The sequence below is a fragment of the Jaculus jaculus genome, chromosome 2 (assembly GCF_020740685.1).
Source record: "Jaculus jaculus isolate mJacJac1 chromosome 2, mJacJac1.mat.Y.cur, whole genome shotgun sequence".
Taxonomy (NCBI): domain Eukaryota; kingdom Metazoa; phylum Chordata; class Mammalia; order Rodentia; family Dipodidae; genus Jaculus; species Jaculus jaculus.
Window position 1 is genome coordinate 196453958 of NC_059103.1, and position 16203 is coordinate 196470160.

Here is a 16203-nt window from a genome sequence, read left to right on the forward strand (position 1 = left end):
TGTCTCCGGCGGGAGCTCCTGAGGCAGTGGGATTTCCAACCCTAGATGTCGACACCTATGCTAACTGAGCTCTGACAGGCTCCCAGGATGCCATTTGGACCCTGGGGAGAGATGAATTCCCAGATACAGGATACGCAGGGATACTCACGCATCGCTCTGAATCACCACTATCCTTCCATGCATCTTCCCATCCATCACCCTATCCTTCAAACATCTACCCATCCATCCTATACCCGTTCTCTCAGTCAACCTGTCTGTCTACTTATCATTTAATCTATCCACCCACACACCTGCCTCATCTATCTTACCATCTGTCCATCATCCATCCATCCTCCTTCCTTTCATCTGTCATTTTTTCTGTCTACCTACCCTTCTCTTCATTGTCTACTTCTCCATCTAACTACTCATTCTGCCCATCCCCCACACCTTCCTCCCTCTCCAGCAAATGCTCTCAACAGGTAGCATGGCCTGGCCTGGGCTGTACGAGGGCAAGTCTTTGATCCGTGTTCCTCCTCCTGAGGAGCAGATCTTACAGCAGGCAGGCAGGGTAGGCAGGCGCTAGGCACCAGAGCGTAGAGCTTTGCATCCTGAAGGTGGCAGAGCTTCAAGGAGGGCTCCTGAGAAGAGCTGTGCATGGTGCAATTACATCTTAGCCAATTCCTCTCAGCAGAGGGTGTGGCCAAGGAGGAGGAGGAGGAGTCAGGCTCCTAGAAACAGGCAGGGTGACCTGGCAGCTGTGTGGCGCAGGATGTGAACTGCACAATGGTCCGCTGGATAGGTCAGAACAGGCAGGGAACAGGTGAAGACTGCCTCACTGATGGGCCGAGCCTGGAGAGGAACCGGAGATTTCTCTCTGTGCTTCCCTCTTGGGGTGATGGGGCAGGTGGCATGAGGTACAATGTGAGGGCGCCCCTTTGCAGGCACTATCATTTCCTGCAGGCAGTCTTGCCTGGTCTGGGTAGGCCTGTCCCAGACTACCCCACAGAGCCTGGCAGGGCCAGGACTCCCTGGGTTTGTGGAGTAGCTCTGTTCCAAGCTCATGAAAGTGAGCTCCCCCCTCCATGTTACACTGTGCCCTGAGCAACTTCAAACCTGGTTTCCTGGTTCACATCCAGAGCTGCTGGGGAGGGTGTGTGCTCACAGAGCCTGCCAATCTAGGGCATAAATTCTGTCCCACCTGGTGGTGTCTGACCCAGACGCACTACTGCTTACCCATCTGCCAAGAAGGGCTGGGATCAGAGAGTGGTGCACTCTGCCCACAGGGAGGATGTGTGTGCGCCCACGTGGGCATGTGCCCTCTCCTGACTGCTGTGCTACCCACCACTCCCAGCCTCGGCAAGTGGTCCCTTCAGGCAGTCTGGTTCAGGCTCATGTCAGCGCCTCCTATCCTCAGCCCAGGCCTGTACCACTTGGCTGTCCCCGCCCACCCCAAGTTCATCAGCTCTGTGGTCTCCGAGGCCACACAGACCCACTGAGGTCACCTTTGCCAAGCACCTGCTAGAGCGATGTTTCTCTGTCCTGTTTGCCAATGAAAGAAAGGTGTTGATGGGGAGGAGTTGCCAGCAGGAGCACATGGCTGGGGAGGCCAGGGCTAGGCACTGACGGCCAGGCTAAAGAGGCAGATATTCCTGTTCAGTGAGTGGCTGAGGTCGGTGCACAGAGCCCCAGGGAAGAGCCTCCGCACTGTGTGTCGTAGCTGGAGTCCTGCCCTTTGTAAACTGCCGCACAAAGCCTTCGGCTGCTAGCCTTCAGCCCACAATGCCAGGTCACTCTGCCACGGCAACCAACAAGAAACCAAGGGGACCACCTCAAGGCCATGACACAGAGCTGTGCAGCCGAGAGAAAGCTCTGTCTTCCTAGGACCCATCCAGACAGGACCACCCTCCAGTGCCCACAGTGAATGCCAGCCTGCCCATCTATGCAGTCACCCGTCTATCATTACTCAAGATCTGACTGTGCCTCCCATATGCTGAGACAGGACCACCCTCCAGTGCCCGCAGGGACAAGCGCCAGCCTGCCCATCTATGCAGTCACCCGTCTATCTTCACTATTTAAGTCAACCAACAGCCACTTATCTACCCACCCTACATCATCTTCCCATCCATTCACCCAAGCACCCTCCATTTAACCCTCCACGTATCTTCCACTCTCCCAAGTCCATCCATGCATCCAAGCATCCTGCATTTATCCATCCAATTTCCATTCATGTATCTTCCATTCTCCCATATCCATCCATGCACCATCTATCCATTCTCCACTGATGTACCCGCCTTCCCACTCACACAGCCACCCATTAAAACCTTGGAGAACAGAGAGGTATGTAAGAGGATTCAACTAGCAGGAACTGTGGAGGAGAGGCTCGAATGGACAATGGGACACAGCAGACCAGCCGGTATGTCCTTGCTATGAGAGGCCAGGCACAGGGAAAGGAGCGTGAACAGTGTGGTTGGTGTGTGGTGAGAGGTGGGCAGGAGCTGGTGGGTAGAAAGGGCCAGTCCAGGGCCCCATACCCATCAGCACGCGCATAGAACGTTCTTTACACCAGGCACTCCCTCTTTCCCACACTAGCTAGATTTCTACTCTGTGGGAAGGAGCATCTGCTAGCAAGAAAGTCTGATGGTAAAGCAGACCAGCCTCAATCCCTGCAGGGCTCCCTGCACCAGGCACGGCCGAGGCGGCCCTATGCTGGGTCCTCCAGGGGCCTCAGAGCAGAAGCACCAGGCCTAGGTGAATGGCCCAGACACAGTGGGAAGGCCAAGGGGTTATCGAGGGCCCTGTGCAGAGCAGAAGGAAGACCTCCCGGCTGGAGCTATTCCAGGACAGAGCGCTGGAGGGCTGCCAGCAGAGGCCTGGTCAGAGCCATCAGACGGGGCTCCCAGGGAGCCCACAGAGGGGCCCCACCCTGGAGCTGGGGAGTGATGACAGCTCCCGTCCATGGCCCACGTTCCAACACTGTGCCTCCCTACTGAGTCATGCCGGTTCTGTGAACGCCTAGGACCCAAAGGAGGACAAGGTATAAATCTCACATGGGGCCAGACAGGGCTCCCAGCTCCTAAGCACCAAGGGATGGCCTCCTGCTGGGCCATGCGGATTCTGCTCTTGGCAGCCTGGAGCACTGGCTGGGGTGAGTGGCTGGAGTGTGGAGAGTGGGGGGATTGTGCCCTGGGCCTGGCTTCCCCATCTCCTATAGGGAAGGTGATATGGGAGGGGCCGTGGATGAGGGCACCTTTAGGATCTCAATGAGTCTCCTGGCTTTTAGAGCCCAACTTTTCCCTGTCACAGGAGTCAGGGCCAAAACCCTTTCCCCAGGGAGGAAAACTGAGATCTTGTGGGGCAGGGGGGGACGTGCAGTGTTCAAGGCATCAGTCAGCCAGCTGGCCTTGAAGAATATGATCAGATCTCTTTGAGCCCATGGCTCCTGGCTCCAGGATGGGCCTGAGGAGCCGGGTGGTGAGGCTGTGCCCCAATGCACGCCAGGTGAGGCATTCAGTTGTTACACATGTGAGAAGCCCACGCCCATTCATTCGTGCAAGAATATCACTCAGTGCAGTCTGGTGGACACGGCCTGCAAGACCACACTGGAGAAAGTGGAGTCTGGTAAGGCCTGGGGGTACACAAGGGGCAGACCCCTCCCCAAATGCCTCCTTCCATCCACCCTTGCTCCTCTCAGCCTGGGAGACAGAGGGGTAGGAAGGGAGGGTCTGGAGGTTTCTCTGCCCTAGAAGAGCTGTCTAAGCTACCCCCTCACCCGCCGTAGACACACCCCTCAGGCACCAGAACTGGGTGGATGGAGGTCTCCGGTTTGGGTGCCAGGGTGTGCTGTTGCAGCTCGGGCTGGGGCTCCCGTCTCGGGCCCAGGCCCTGCCCGTGCCCCCTGGCAGCGGGTGTAGTCGGGGATGGGAAGATGTGAGATGGCGCCTGCAGGTCGTGACTGGAGAAGGGGCTATGGGAAGAACGTGTGGAGCCAGGAGGGAGCTGGAGTGGCCACAGGCTCTGACACCTCCTCATCCTGCAGAATATCCCTTCAACCAGAGCCCCATGGTGACCCGCTCCTGTTCAAGCTCCTGCCTGGCCACGGACCCCGATGGCATCGGGGATGCCCACCCTGTCTTCTGTTGTTTCACAGACCGGTGCAACAAAGGGCATCCAGGCATGGCAACAGGGCTGTAGCCACACTGGGCCTCACTCCCCCAGAAGCTTCTCTCCTGGCAGGGCCTGGTGCCACCTGCATTCCCTCTGCCTGCATGGCTCTGTGAGCAGTTTGCTAGGCCTCAGGTCCCTCCCTCTACCCAAACATGAACAGAAATAAATAAGCCAAACCTGGAGGAGACTCTGTCCTTCCTGGGCACTGGGAGCCCAGAGCTGGCTTACAAAAGCACTGGTCTGCGTTCCGAAACTCTGACTCTCATTCTCATCCGGGGACTTTTATACTCAAGTTCCAGACAGAGAAACAGACCCGAGGGCAAAAAGGCCTGCTGAGCTCCCCATCCTGCAAACCAGTACAATGACTCAAGCCAAGACAGCTTCCTCAGCTCAGAATACCTGGAGATCACCCCTAACCAGGGAAGAAAAGAAGCTTCAAGCTAAGATACCATTGCTGTCCTGGGAGGGTGGGTCATGGCAGCCGGGCCAGGCCATGATAGAACTCAGCAAGGGTAGGGCGGAGCAGGGGGAAGCGTGGACAGCCTACTCCCTGACTAGCAAGCACCTGCTTGAGTGGACATCCCCACTGGCCTCAGTCCCTCCCAATGGCCTGTCCATCCCTTTGGGACAGCTGGATAAGATGACACTGCAGCCAGTGTCACCACGCCCCTGGGACCCCAGGCCAGGGCTGCATCCATGCCACGCTGAACCACAACACTGCTAGGCACACTGGCCAAGCCTGCTCCTGAGGGCAGAGGGGAGAGGGGACAGCATACCCTCAGGGGCAGACTCCTCCACAGGGACCTGAAGTCCTAGAACCCCCAATACTGGCCTTAGTGGCTGTCCCTTCCCCAGTGTGGCCCCAGCTGTCCCCTCCACCATACTCTGTCTAGCATGTGACATGTGGCAGCTGCAATTCCTGAACCAGCCCAGGCATGGTGCCCTTCTCCAGAACCACATTCCCATCACTGAGCACTTTCTGGGTTCCCCCAGTTAGTTCCTGAAGCCTCAGGCTCATAAGCCAAGACCGGGAACCCGACTCGCACTGGAGGGAGGTGTAGAAGGAAGCGGGCTGCCAGACAACCGCAGGGCCCAAGAGGAACCAAGACCCCTGAGAGCCCAGGGTCTCTGAAGGACTGCGGTTGGTCTCCCCACCCACTGACCCAGGGGAACAATATCCTGGGCAACAGGAGTTCCCAGCCTGGTCTCCTCCACACCCACCACTCCCCTTGACCCCACTGTGGAGGGGCACTTCCAGGGCCCACCCTTGCCTATAGTCCCCCATCAATGCCACCCTGCACTGAGGCTAGACACACAGAGCTCCTCTGAGCCGCACCAGACTCAACAAGCCAGGACTCCCACCTCGCTGTGGGGACTAAGGAGACATCATCGCTGAGAGGAACAGCAGGATGGTGTCTCTAGTCTTAGCAGACCCGGAGGAAGGCAGAAGACCCCAGGACGGGGGAGCCCTTGCTCCACGGTCAACCTTGGGCACCTCCACTCAAGCTCCTGCCTGACAATGCTCCTCTTTAAAAAATTGGATTGAGGGCTGGAGAGAGGGCTTAGCGGTTAAGCGCTTGCCTGTGAAGCCTAAGGACCCCGGTTCGAGGCTCGGTTCCCCAGGTCCCACGTTAGCCAGATGCACAAGGGGGCGCACGCGTCTGGAGTTCATTTGCAGAGGCTGGAAGCCCTGGCGCACCCATTCTCTCTCTCTTCCTCTATCTGTCTTTCTCCCTATGTCTGCCGCTCTCAAATAAATAAATAAAAAATTTTTTTTAAAATTGGATTGAGTATAATCTTGGATATGTTGGTACCATTTCCCTGCTTCCTGCCCCCATTCCACTGAGGGCCCTGCTCCGTGGAATTGCCTGTATTCCCCACGGGGTGTGGATCATGGGTTGGCAACAGCAGTCAGTCATTGTGGGGGGCAGTGACCAGTGTCTCTGGATCCTTCCCCCACCACCCTATAGCTCTTAAAATTTCTCTGCCCTCTCTTCCAAAACACACCTGTCAGGAAAAAGTAAGAAAAAGCAGGAAAAAGTAAGAGCTGAGAACGAAATGTGGGGACAATTTACAGGGTAAAAACCATCCTCTCCCACCTTGAGTGCCTGTCCTGAACCCCTGCCCTCCCCTGGCCCTCAGTGGCTCTGGGCTACACTGGACAGGTGTGCAAGTTTCCTGAGACTTGATGGGTGTGTTTTAACTCCACTTTCATGTTCAGCTCTCAGAAACTTCTAGATATCTGCTCTGGTGCATTGTCAGTATCCTCAGTGTCCATCGCCCTGGTGCAGGTCTCAAGCTCATATTGAAGCAGTGCTCTTGCTCATCTCACCCTCCCCTGTGGCTTCATGTGGCTGATGTGTGAGGGGTGGCTCAGCTCATGATAGGGAGCCAGATATCTTTTCTTGTCTTGTTGATAGTTTCTGGTGGCCTCAGTTTTCTCTGCCTTCTGTACAAGTAAAACAGATGCTCCACCATGGGTGAGGTTAGACTCCGTTAAGAGACAAGCATGGTTAACTAAGAGAGAGCTTGATGGGCGTAGACGGCTTTTGGCAAAGACTAGTGGGAGCTAGCCTCTCGTTGGACTGCAGGATCTTGGTCTCCATCGGATTCTGACTTGCTTCCCAGTTCCAGCTATGGGTTCCTTTCCACTGAGTGGGTCTCTTAGCCAATCATGGAGCCTTTGGTTTCCCACCCAGGCTGTGGGTACTATTGCACAGGTGTGTCCATCTTGCCAGGCAGGCTGCTTTCGTAGGGCGGGGGCCCCTGCTTGCTGACAACATCATTTGCTATTTCCCCCCGACAGCTCCTGCAGCACTTTCCAGCACTATATGGGCTAACTGTCTGAGACCTGGCTTCCATCCAGATTCCAGCTGGGTGTCTCCATGTTCTGCCTGCAGCATGCGGTGTCTTCAGCAATAGGGTCTTATCTTTTACCTCAGGAGGGTAATCAAGTGCTTTGGCAGAGGCCTGACTTGTTTGGGGGACCTCATAGACATCTCTGACCAATAGCTCAATGTGGTTTGTTACCAATTTCTAGTGCTGGGAATTACAAGCCAGGGCCAGTTGTTTATGATTAGGCTTCACCTCACCCTCCCCAGGGCCCTTCCTAACAGACAATACCCATACTCCTACTGAAGGTTATGTCTTACTCAGCTGTCCAGGAGGAAGGTCTCTATAATCTTAGTCAGCTGTCCAGAAGGAAAGTTTCTAGTCTGACACTAAGCACAGAACACTTGTCCTGCCCCTGGGCATCTCTAACCAGTGGGGATGCTGCTGAGCCAGGGACTGGGAACTGCCCATGGACACGGTGCTGAGCAGGGAGTCACGGGTGGATGCAGGAGGCCCAGGCAGCTCCCAGGACTTCCTGTCTGGAGCTCCATCTCGAGTTGTCCTGTCTCCCAACACTCAGCTCAGACCCCTGCCATGTTTCACTGCACCTTTTCTCAATCTTAGACTACATCTGCCTCTTTACACCTTGCTGGTGTCCCAACAGCTCCGCCCTGAGCCCTCACAGGCAAAACCTGTCTCCAAAGCTCCTTAGATTAAAACAAGTACCGGCCGCTCTGTGAGCCAGGATCAGAGCAGGAAAAAGTAAGAGCTGAGAAAGAAATGTGGGGACAATTTACAGGGGCAAAACCATCCTCTCCCACCTTGAGTGCCTGTCCTGAACCTCTACCCTCCCCTGGCCCTCAGTGGCTCTGGGCTACACTGGACAGGTGTGCAAAGCATGAATAACCCCCCTCCCCCCAGGCTGCACTCTCCTGCTCTGGGTCTTGGAAGGTGCTGGGCTCAGGAAGGCAGCCTTGTGCATGGCTTCCAGCCTCTGTGACTTTGCTAGACAGCACATGGCCTCTCTGAATGAATGGCATTGCAAGGACGTCAACTGGGGACCAGTTGCTTGGTCTCCCTGTTCTTAGGAGCCCTTCAGCTGGCTCTGCCCTATTTTCCCTGACCTAAATTGACCCTCACTAGGCCCTGCTGCCTGAGTCAGGAACAGACCCCAGAGCCAGCAAGTGAGCCCGAGCCATACCCAGAAATGCTCTGTCGTGTCTGGCCATATACAACTCTGACTTCAAACTCATAGCCACCTGGGGCCACTGAAAAGTTTAATCTACAGGGTCCCAGGGAGCAGAGCTGGGTCATGACAACGATGTCACCAGCTACCTCATGGTATGGCCCAGCACAAATAAGTCTAGTCATTTTGAAGGTGGCTGGACTGGTCCCCAGCCCATTTCATCCAGGAGCCCGCTTTGCGTGATGAGAGGGGCATGGATACAAAGAATTGGCAGTTGTTGGTCCATTTGGACATCATTGAACCCAGTTCAGCATGGAGGTGCTCTGGCCACACCACAGAAGTGTCCCTTTGACATGTGAGGAAACTGAGGCACAGAAAGCTGAGGTTCTGCCACCCACCCAGAAGGACACTGCTCAGCAGTGAGTAGCCTGCAGCTTCCTCAGGGCAAGGTCTTTACAAACCAGGGAATCTTAGTTGGGAAGTTGCCAGAGCTTATAGGCCAGAAAACTGAGGTGGGAACCCCAGAAATGGAGGCGTGCAAAGCTGGGGCTGGAGTCAGGAGCCAGGCTGCCCAGGCTCGAGTCTGCATGCAGGGAGAGGGGCAGGGTGCAGTGGCATGGAGCAGGGTAGAGCCTCATCAGTCCCATGAGCCTGACCGTGCTCTGTCAGGGATTTAGGATTCAGGCGGCTGGTGAGGCAATGGGCATTCTGACACTGTGGGCAGCAGGGAACCCTCCACCCACATGGGTGCTCAGGGCAATGGGCAGCTCTGTATGGAGCCTCAATGCGGAAGCAGCTTGGAGGTGTCTCAGACCGAGCCACTAGCGGCTGAGCTCAGGGTCCGGCTTGGAGTAGCAGCGGAGGGGCTGTCATGCGGGTCCCAGTCATACACAGCCTGGCAGATCTGGCTGCACTGGCCTGCAGGTGCGGTGTGCGCCCTCTGCTGGCTGAACGGAGGCAGTGTGGAGGACCTCAGGCACTGCCTGGCTGCTCCTGCAGCCCCAGGGAGGTAGGGACTATAGGGCTCTGCCAGGCCTCCTCTGCCTTCCATGTGATTGGTAAGAACAAGAAGACAATATCCCTGCTACTCCACTTGGTGGCGACATCTGCTCAATCTCCATGGTGATATGGTAGCCCTGGCTTCTTGAATCCTAACCCTGACTCTCTGGAAGTCAAGGCACAATGTAGGCGATTGGCACTAATGGAGAAACTGTAGGCAGGGGGTGGGCTCTAAGAGCGCTCCTATGCATGGAGCCAGGGGTACTGTGTAATTCTGTGGATATATTAAGCCACTGAGCAGCTAGAGGCAATGACCTGCAGACACAGCCACGTGGCACCATAAGTCAAAAGCAGACCACGGAGTTGGTGAGATGGCTTATCGGTTAAGGCACTTGCCTGTGAAGCCTAAGGACCCAGGTTCTACTCTGCAGTACCTACATAAGCCACACACCCAAGGTGACGCATGTGTCTAGAGTTCGATTGTAGGGACTGGAGGTCCTGGTGTGCCTAGTCTCTCCCTCTCTCTGTGTTCCCCCAAGTACCTTAACATGGTGGTAAGCAAGATCCAGGACTGCTTCCAGAACTTCTGATCTGGAGAGCCTGTCTGAGTGTGTCCTATCTCACAATGCTCGGCTCAGACCTGCCATGACCAGCTGCACCCCCACGAAACTCCCCACACGTACTGGCCTCAGCTCCTGCCTTGTAGCCATACTCCTCCCTCATTGAGCCTTAAAAAGAAAAAAGCCTTCTCCAAAGATCTTAGTTTAAAAGACATTGCCAAGTGTGGTGGTATATACCTTTAATCCCAGCACAGTCATTAAGGAGAGAAACTCCTGGATCACGTTAAATCTATTAACCATTAGCCCTCATAGTGCGGAAAAGTACTAAGAAAGTGGCTGGAGAATAACAGTCGCCAACTGATTGACTGAGCACAAGATCCTGCCACTTACATAACCAGCCAAACAAGAAGTATACACACTTGTGCAATAGTGGCACACAGCCAAGGTAGATATCCAACTGCTCACAGATTGGACATGAGACCCATTCAATGGGTTTGAACTCATATCTGGTTCTGGGAACCCAAGCCACAGTCCCTAGAACAGGAAACCAATAGGTCCTATAGAGAACCTCCAGTCCTCTCTAACTAAGAAGAATGAATATACACACATAAATATATCTTTCTAATGACTAGTCTTATTCCCTTTTATTCAAACCATTCTCACTTTTGGTTGGAGAATCTGTTCTATTTTACAGATGGAGGAGATTTCGGGAGAGAACAAGGAGACGTTGCTACACCAAGAAGAGAGAGACGACTGTCTACTGGGCGATGGGTCACCTCCAACTCGTCTGCCCAGACCCCGACCTCATTACAGGGGGAAGTGGTGACATGAATACTGCTCTCACAGCTAGCCTGAAAACCAGTTCCAGGGAGATGGTGACAGACACTAATCACTCAACCCTCATAAAAACAGAGTTCCAGGGCTGGAGAGATGGCTTAGCGGTTAAGCGCTTGCCTGTGAAGCCTAAGGACCCCGGCTCGAGGCTCGGTTCCCCAGGTCCCACGTTAGCCAGATGCACAAGGGGGCGCACGCGTCTGGAGTTCGTTTGCAGAGGCTGGAAGCCCTGGCGCGCCAATTCTCTCTCTCTCCCTCTATCTGTCTTTCTCTCTGTGTCTGTCGCTCTCAAAAAAATAAATAAATAAATAAATAAAAAACTTTAAAAAAAAAAAAACAGAGTTCCAGAGAAGACAGAGAAAGCAACACTAAATTAGATCTCTATTTAGTGCACAAGTTTAGGAAGCATTGCAGAAAAGGTGATGGATAGATTGTAGGCCCCTCACGATGGGTGGGGATAGCCTAAAACACCATGTTTCTCCCATCCCTGCGGACACTGACCGAGGCATACAATGACTACCAACAGCCCCTGTGAAGACCCTCGGCAAAAGTGGGGCATGGGCAGGGGTCTATGTGTGTCACCTTTTCGTGAAAAATAAGTAAATGTTAAAACGGCCATTAGCCATTATGATCCAGCCCTTACATATAACACATTTACTTTTGTATGTGATGTGATGCTTACGTGTGACACTTAGTAGGAGGATCACAAGCAGCAGGTGACGGAATGGAGAGAATGTTGAAGGGGAGAAAGGAATTTTTAGTTTGGATAAGAGTGAATTAAAGGCTGGAAAGATGGCTTAGTGTTTAATGTGCTTGCCTTTGCAGCCTAAGGACTCAGGTTCATTTCCCCAGTGTCCATGTAAGCAAAATGCACATGGTGGTGCATGCATCTGGAGTTCGTTTATAGTGGCTAGAGACCCAGATGTGCCCATTCTTTCTCTAATACATAAAAATAAATATCTTTAAAAAGGAGTTAGTTGATGGCTGTAGGGATGGCTTATCAGTTAAGGTGTTTGCCTGAAAAGCCAAAAGACCCAGGTTCGATTTCCCGGGACCCACATTACCCAGATGTACAAGGTGCACACTCATCTGGAGTTCGTTTGCAGTGCCTGGGAGCCCGGATGTGCCCATTGTTTCTCTTTCTCTCTCTCTCTCTCTTTCCCTCTTTCTCCATCACATAAATAAATACACAAAAATAATTTTTAAACTTTTTTATTTTTATTTATTTATTTGGGAGCAACAGACAGAGAGAGAAAGAGGCAAAGAGAGAGAGAGAGACAGAATGGGTGTGCCAGGGCTTCCAGCCACTGCAAATGAACTCCAGATGCGTGCACCCCCTTGTGCATCTGACTAACATGGGTCCTGTGGAATCGAACCTCAAACCAAGGTCCTTAGGCTTCACAGGCAAGTGCTTAACTGCTAAGCCATCTCTCCAGCCCCCAAATAATTTTTTTTTTAATTACAAAAAGAGTTAGTCGAGGGCTGGAGAGATGGCTTAGCAATTAAGGTGTTTGCCTGCAAGGCCAAAGGCTCCTGGTTTGACTCTCCAAGACCCATGTAAGCCAGATGCACAAGGGGACCCATGCATCTGGAGTTTGTTTGCAGTGGCTAGAGGCCCTGGAGTGCCCATTGTCTCTCTCACCCTCTCGCTCTCTCTTTTTCTCTACCTCTTTCTCACTCTCAAACAAAGAAATTTTTAAAAACCGAGCTAGTTGAAATTTTTAGATATATGAAGATCTAGTTTACGCAAAGTAGGAAACATAAAGACCTAGCATTTCAGCACACTTGGAATATCCTGAACAATTTAAAATCATATTTGAACATGAGGAATTTAAGACAATTAATCAATCTTGTCGTATTTTATTGTTTTTATTCATTTATTTGAAAATCTTGCACTGTAGTCAGCTCCATGTTGCTGGACGTACCTCCAAACAAGACATAGCTAGGTGAATTCTCTGATCTTAATTTCAGAGGAGACAAGTCCCCCAGCCCATAGGCTCATGCTGGAAGCAATAGCCAATCCTGCCAGTAGTGGGATCAGGACTGGGACACATCTTTCTCAGATGAGATCAGAGTCCAGAGTGAGTCGTGGATGGTCTCTGGGTAACATGTACTAAGGGCTCAAGAGAGCAGGGCACAATGCTGCCCAGTCTGATGGCACACATGAGCAGGCAAGGGGCCCCACACAAATACAGTGAGCAGTGGTCGGCTTCATGGTGCTGGGAGGAGCCTCCAAAGGAGACTCAGTGTGTGGAGAAGCAAGGCCTCTCAAATGAGAGCAGAGCGCTGCAGGGGTGCCGGCAGAGGCCGGGTCAGAGCCATCAGACAGGGATTCCCCGGGGAGTCCACAGAGGGGGCCCCACCCTGGAGCTGGGGAGTGATGATAGCTCCCGTCCACAGCCCATGTTCCTGCTACTGGGCTCCCTAATGAGTCAGGCCGGATCTGTCGACGCCTAGGACCCAAAGAAGGAGAAGGGATAAATCCTCCCCATGGGGCCAGACAGGGATCCCAGCTACTGAGCACCAAGGGCTGGCTTGTGAGCAAACTAGCTGAGCCTCAGGTCCCTCCCTCTACCCAAACGGGCAGAAATAAATAAGCCAAACGGGGAGGAGACTCTGTCCTTCCTGGGCGCTGGGAACTCTGAGTGAAGCAATGGGCTGTATTTGAAACTCTGACTCTCATTCTCATCCGGGGATTTTTAGACTCAAGTTCCAGACAGAGAAACAGACGTGAGGACAAAAAGGCCTGCTGAGCTACCCATCCTGCAAACCAACACAATGACTCAAGCCAAGACAGCTTCCTCAGCACAGAATACCTGGAGATCACCCCTAACCAGGGAAGACAAGAAACTTCAAGCTAAGATAACATTGCTTTCCTGGGAGGGTGGTTCATGGCAGCCGGGCCAGGCCATGCTGGCCCTCAGCAAGTGGAGGGCGGAGCAGGAAGCCTGGGGAAACGTGGGCAGCCTGCTCCCTGACTAGCAAGCACCTGCTGGAGTGGACATCCCCACTGGCCTCAGTCCCTCCCAATGGCCTGTCCATCCTTTTGGGACAGCTGGATCAGATGAGACTGTAGCCAGTGTCACCACGCCCCTGGGACCCATAGCCAGGGCTGCATCCATGCCACGCGGAACCACAACCCTTGGCCTCAGTGAAACCCACTGCTAAGTTGTCAGAAGGAGTGCTGCCTACTTCTTGTCTCCTAAGACTTGTTTTGAGCCCCTGACTGGCATGTGCAGGTGATGCATCTAGCAGTCAATTGAGCGCACACAGCAGGGAGCCTGGGGACGAAGTAGTATGTTCAAGCCTCCTAGGGCTGTCTTCCTAGATGAGTCAGTTGATGGATCTGTGTCACCGTCACCTTGGCACTGTGTGCAGGATGAGAAGCTTCTTGTTGGGCAGCCTCTACCAGCCTTTTTGTCCCCTTATCTCTTGTCCACTGTTCTTCGGTGTTAACTGGGGAAGAGGGGAGCTCAGGTGCGGCAGGACCTTGGCACTCGACTTGGAGTCTGCCACTTGACCTGATGTATTGGCGGCTTCTTTTGCAGTCTGGTCAGCGAGTTGATGCCCTCTACTGAGAGGGTTAGTTGCCTTTTGGTGGCCTCTACAATGGATGACTGCTATCTGGACAGGCCTCCAAACAGCCTCTGGTAACTGAGAATTTCTCCTTTGTTTTTGATCTCTTTTCCTCTGCCATTGGCAGTCCCCGAGTTTTGTGGATGACCCCATGGATATACAAAGTGGCAAAGGCATGTTTGGAGCCAGTGTAAATGTTGGCTCTCTTTCCCTCCGCATATCTCAGGGCGCAGAGCAGGACTTGCTGGGACGCCGTCCTCAGGTAAGGCCTCTGCTTGCAGGACTTTGTGGAGGCTGCTGCATATTCAGCCCTGCAGTGTCCATCCTGGGCAAAGCTGCTGCTGTAGGAAAAAACCCCCGCAGGGGGTCCCCCACGCTCTGCCCAGATAAGGCGACACCCCCAAATCACTCACGAGAAGCGGTCTTGATGCAAACTGCAAGAGGATTTTATTCCAAGCGCGCTGGGGCCCACAGTCACACACCTCACAAGGGTAGAGGACTGCAGAGCCCCGAACGCAGGAACAGGGCAGTTTTTATAGGGTTTCTAACAAAGCCTGTGTATTAGACCAATCATTATTTAATATCAGGAGCCCCTGCAGGGTGTTAGCCAGTCAGTTTGTGCCACCCCACAGTTTCTAAGCCAATTAGTTTACTTTGCTCAAGCCCCTCATGGACCAATCACTCTCTTATGACCTTGGTGGTCAGCGTTTGCGCAGGTCCTTAGGTGGGAGTAGCAGAGTGTGGTACCAGTCTCCTGTGACCTTGGGGGTCAGCACTTGTGCAATTCCTTAGGTGGGGGTAACAGAGTATGGTATCAGCCTCCTATGGCCTTGGTGGTCTGAGGCAGGCTGCTACAGCTTATGGTGCAAGTTACTAAGGCTTACAGTGTGGGCTATTAAGGCTACTAAGGCTTACAGTGTGGGCTATTAAGGCTTATGGTGCAGGCTATTTACAGAAACTAAATAAGTGGTTTACTTTATTACTTATTTCCCATCCTTGAGGGCTATCTCATGCCCTTTTTACCTAGTTTTATATTAGGAGTGGGCTCTGATATAATGAGAAGAGGGATTCTTTACTTGCTTCTAACAGAGAGTAAAGCCTGGAGTTTGAGATATGCAGGGGGCCCGCTTAAGCTCCCTTTGGAGCGTGATAGTATTTCTAAGCTTCTGAGTTCTTGGGCCTTTCATTTCCCACTTCTTCTCTTGTCAATAGTTCTAATCCTAGAACTTGGAAAGACTAGACATAATCTTCCTCTCTGCTCTGAAGGCCCTTATATTGTTGTCTAAGTACCATGATCTGGACCGCACTCACTCGTTCTCTAACAAAAGTAAAAATCTTATTAAGTATGTAAGGCCCAACTGAAAGCATCAGGAGCAAAACCATTAGGGGTCCCATCAGGGTGGAAAGCAGAGTAGTCATCCAGGAGGACTTGTTAAACCATCCTTCAAACCATCCTTGGCAGTTTCCCTCTCCCTTTGACGCTTTTCTAGTCTTTCTCTGAGCTTGCTCATGGAGTCTCTGATAGCTCCTGAGTGATCTACATAAAAGCAATATTCTTCCTTTAAGGCTGTACATAATCCACCTTCTTTTAGGAATAGTAAGTTTAATCCCCTCCGGTTTTGTAAGACCACTTCAGATAAGGAGGTCAGGGACTCCTCTAGATTACTAACAGATTTCTCCAAAGCTTGGAGATCCTCATTTATGACAGCATGTAGTTCACCAAGCCCTCTTTCTAATTGTTGCGGTCCCGTGACCAGGGCTGTGGTCCCTGTCCCCACACCGGCGGCTATCCCTAAGCCAAGTATGACTGCTAGGGTAAGGGTTACAGGCTCCCTTTTGGATCGGGTGGGATGGTAGTCATATTCGTCGATGACTACTTCCTCAGGATGGTAGTAAACCCGGGGGACAAGCTGGACCATTATACAGAAATTTTTGGATGGGTTAAAAACTGAAGTAGAAACACAGGGAGTCAGCCCAGTATCACATGCCCACCACCTGTTATACCCTGGCACGAGATATTGGTTGTCTGAAGGCTGACTATAGGTCAGAGTAACATTACAAAGATGTTGGTGG

At 52.8% G+C, this 16203-nt stretch overlaps 2 protein-coding genes across 2 annotated transcripts in view; both read left to right on the forward strand.

The window, feature by feature from the left end:
• The first annotated feature begins 3066 nt into the window (after positions 1-3066).
• Slurp1 (secreted LY6/PLAUR domain containing 1) lies at positions 3067-4170 on the forward strand. The gene is made up of 3 exons (XM_004661338.1): positions 3067-3124; positions 3478-3597; positions 4016-4170. The coding sequence occupies exons 1-3, from the start codon at positions 3067-3069 to the stop codon at positions 4168-4170; spliced, it is 333 nt and encodes a 110-aa protein (XP_004661395.1).
• A 10202-nt stretch (positions 4171-14372) lies between these two features.
• The window catches only part of Jrk (Jrk helix-turn-helix protein), a 52677-nt gene continuing 50846 nt past the window's right edge, over positions 14373-16203 (forward strand). Inside the window, exon 1 of the mRNA XM_045142624.1 lies at positions 14373-14392. The gene's annotated coding sequence lies outside the window, so the exon portion shown is untranslated. The remainder of the gene's footprint in view (positions 14393-16203) is intronic.

What these genes read in the sequence shown, in the direction of transcription:
- Slurp1 (XM_004661338.1), top strand. Translation starts at nt 3,067, where the DNA reads ATGGCCTCCTGCTGGGCCATGCGGATTCTGCTCTTGGCAGCCTGGAGC. An exon ending in AGCCTGGAGCACTGGCTGGG is followed by an intron (nt 3,125 to 3,477) that starts GTGAGTGGCTGG and finishes AATGCACGCCAG; the next exon opens with GTGAGGCATTCAGTTGTTAC. An exon ending in ACTGGAGAAAGTGGAGTCTG is followed by an intron (nt 3,598 to 4,015) that starts GTAAGGCCTGGG and finishes CTCATCCTGCAG; the next exon opens with AATATCCCTTCAACCAGAGC.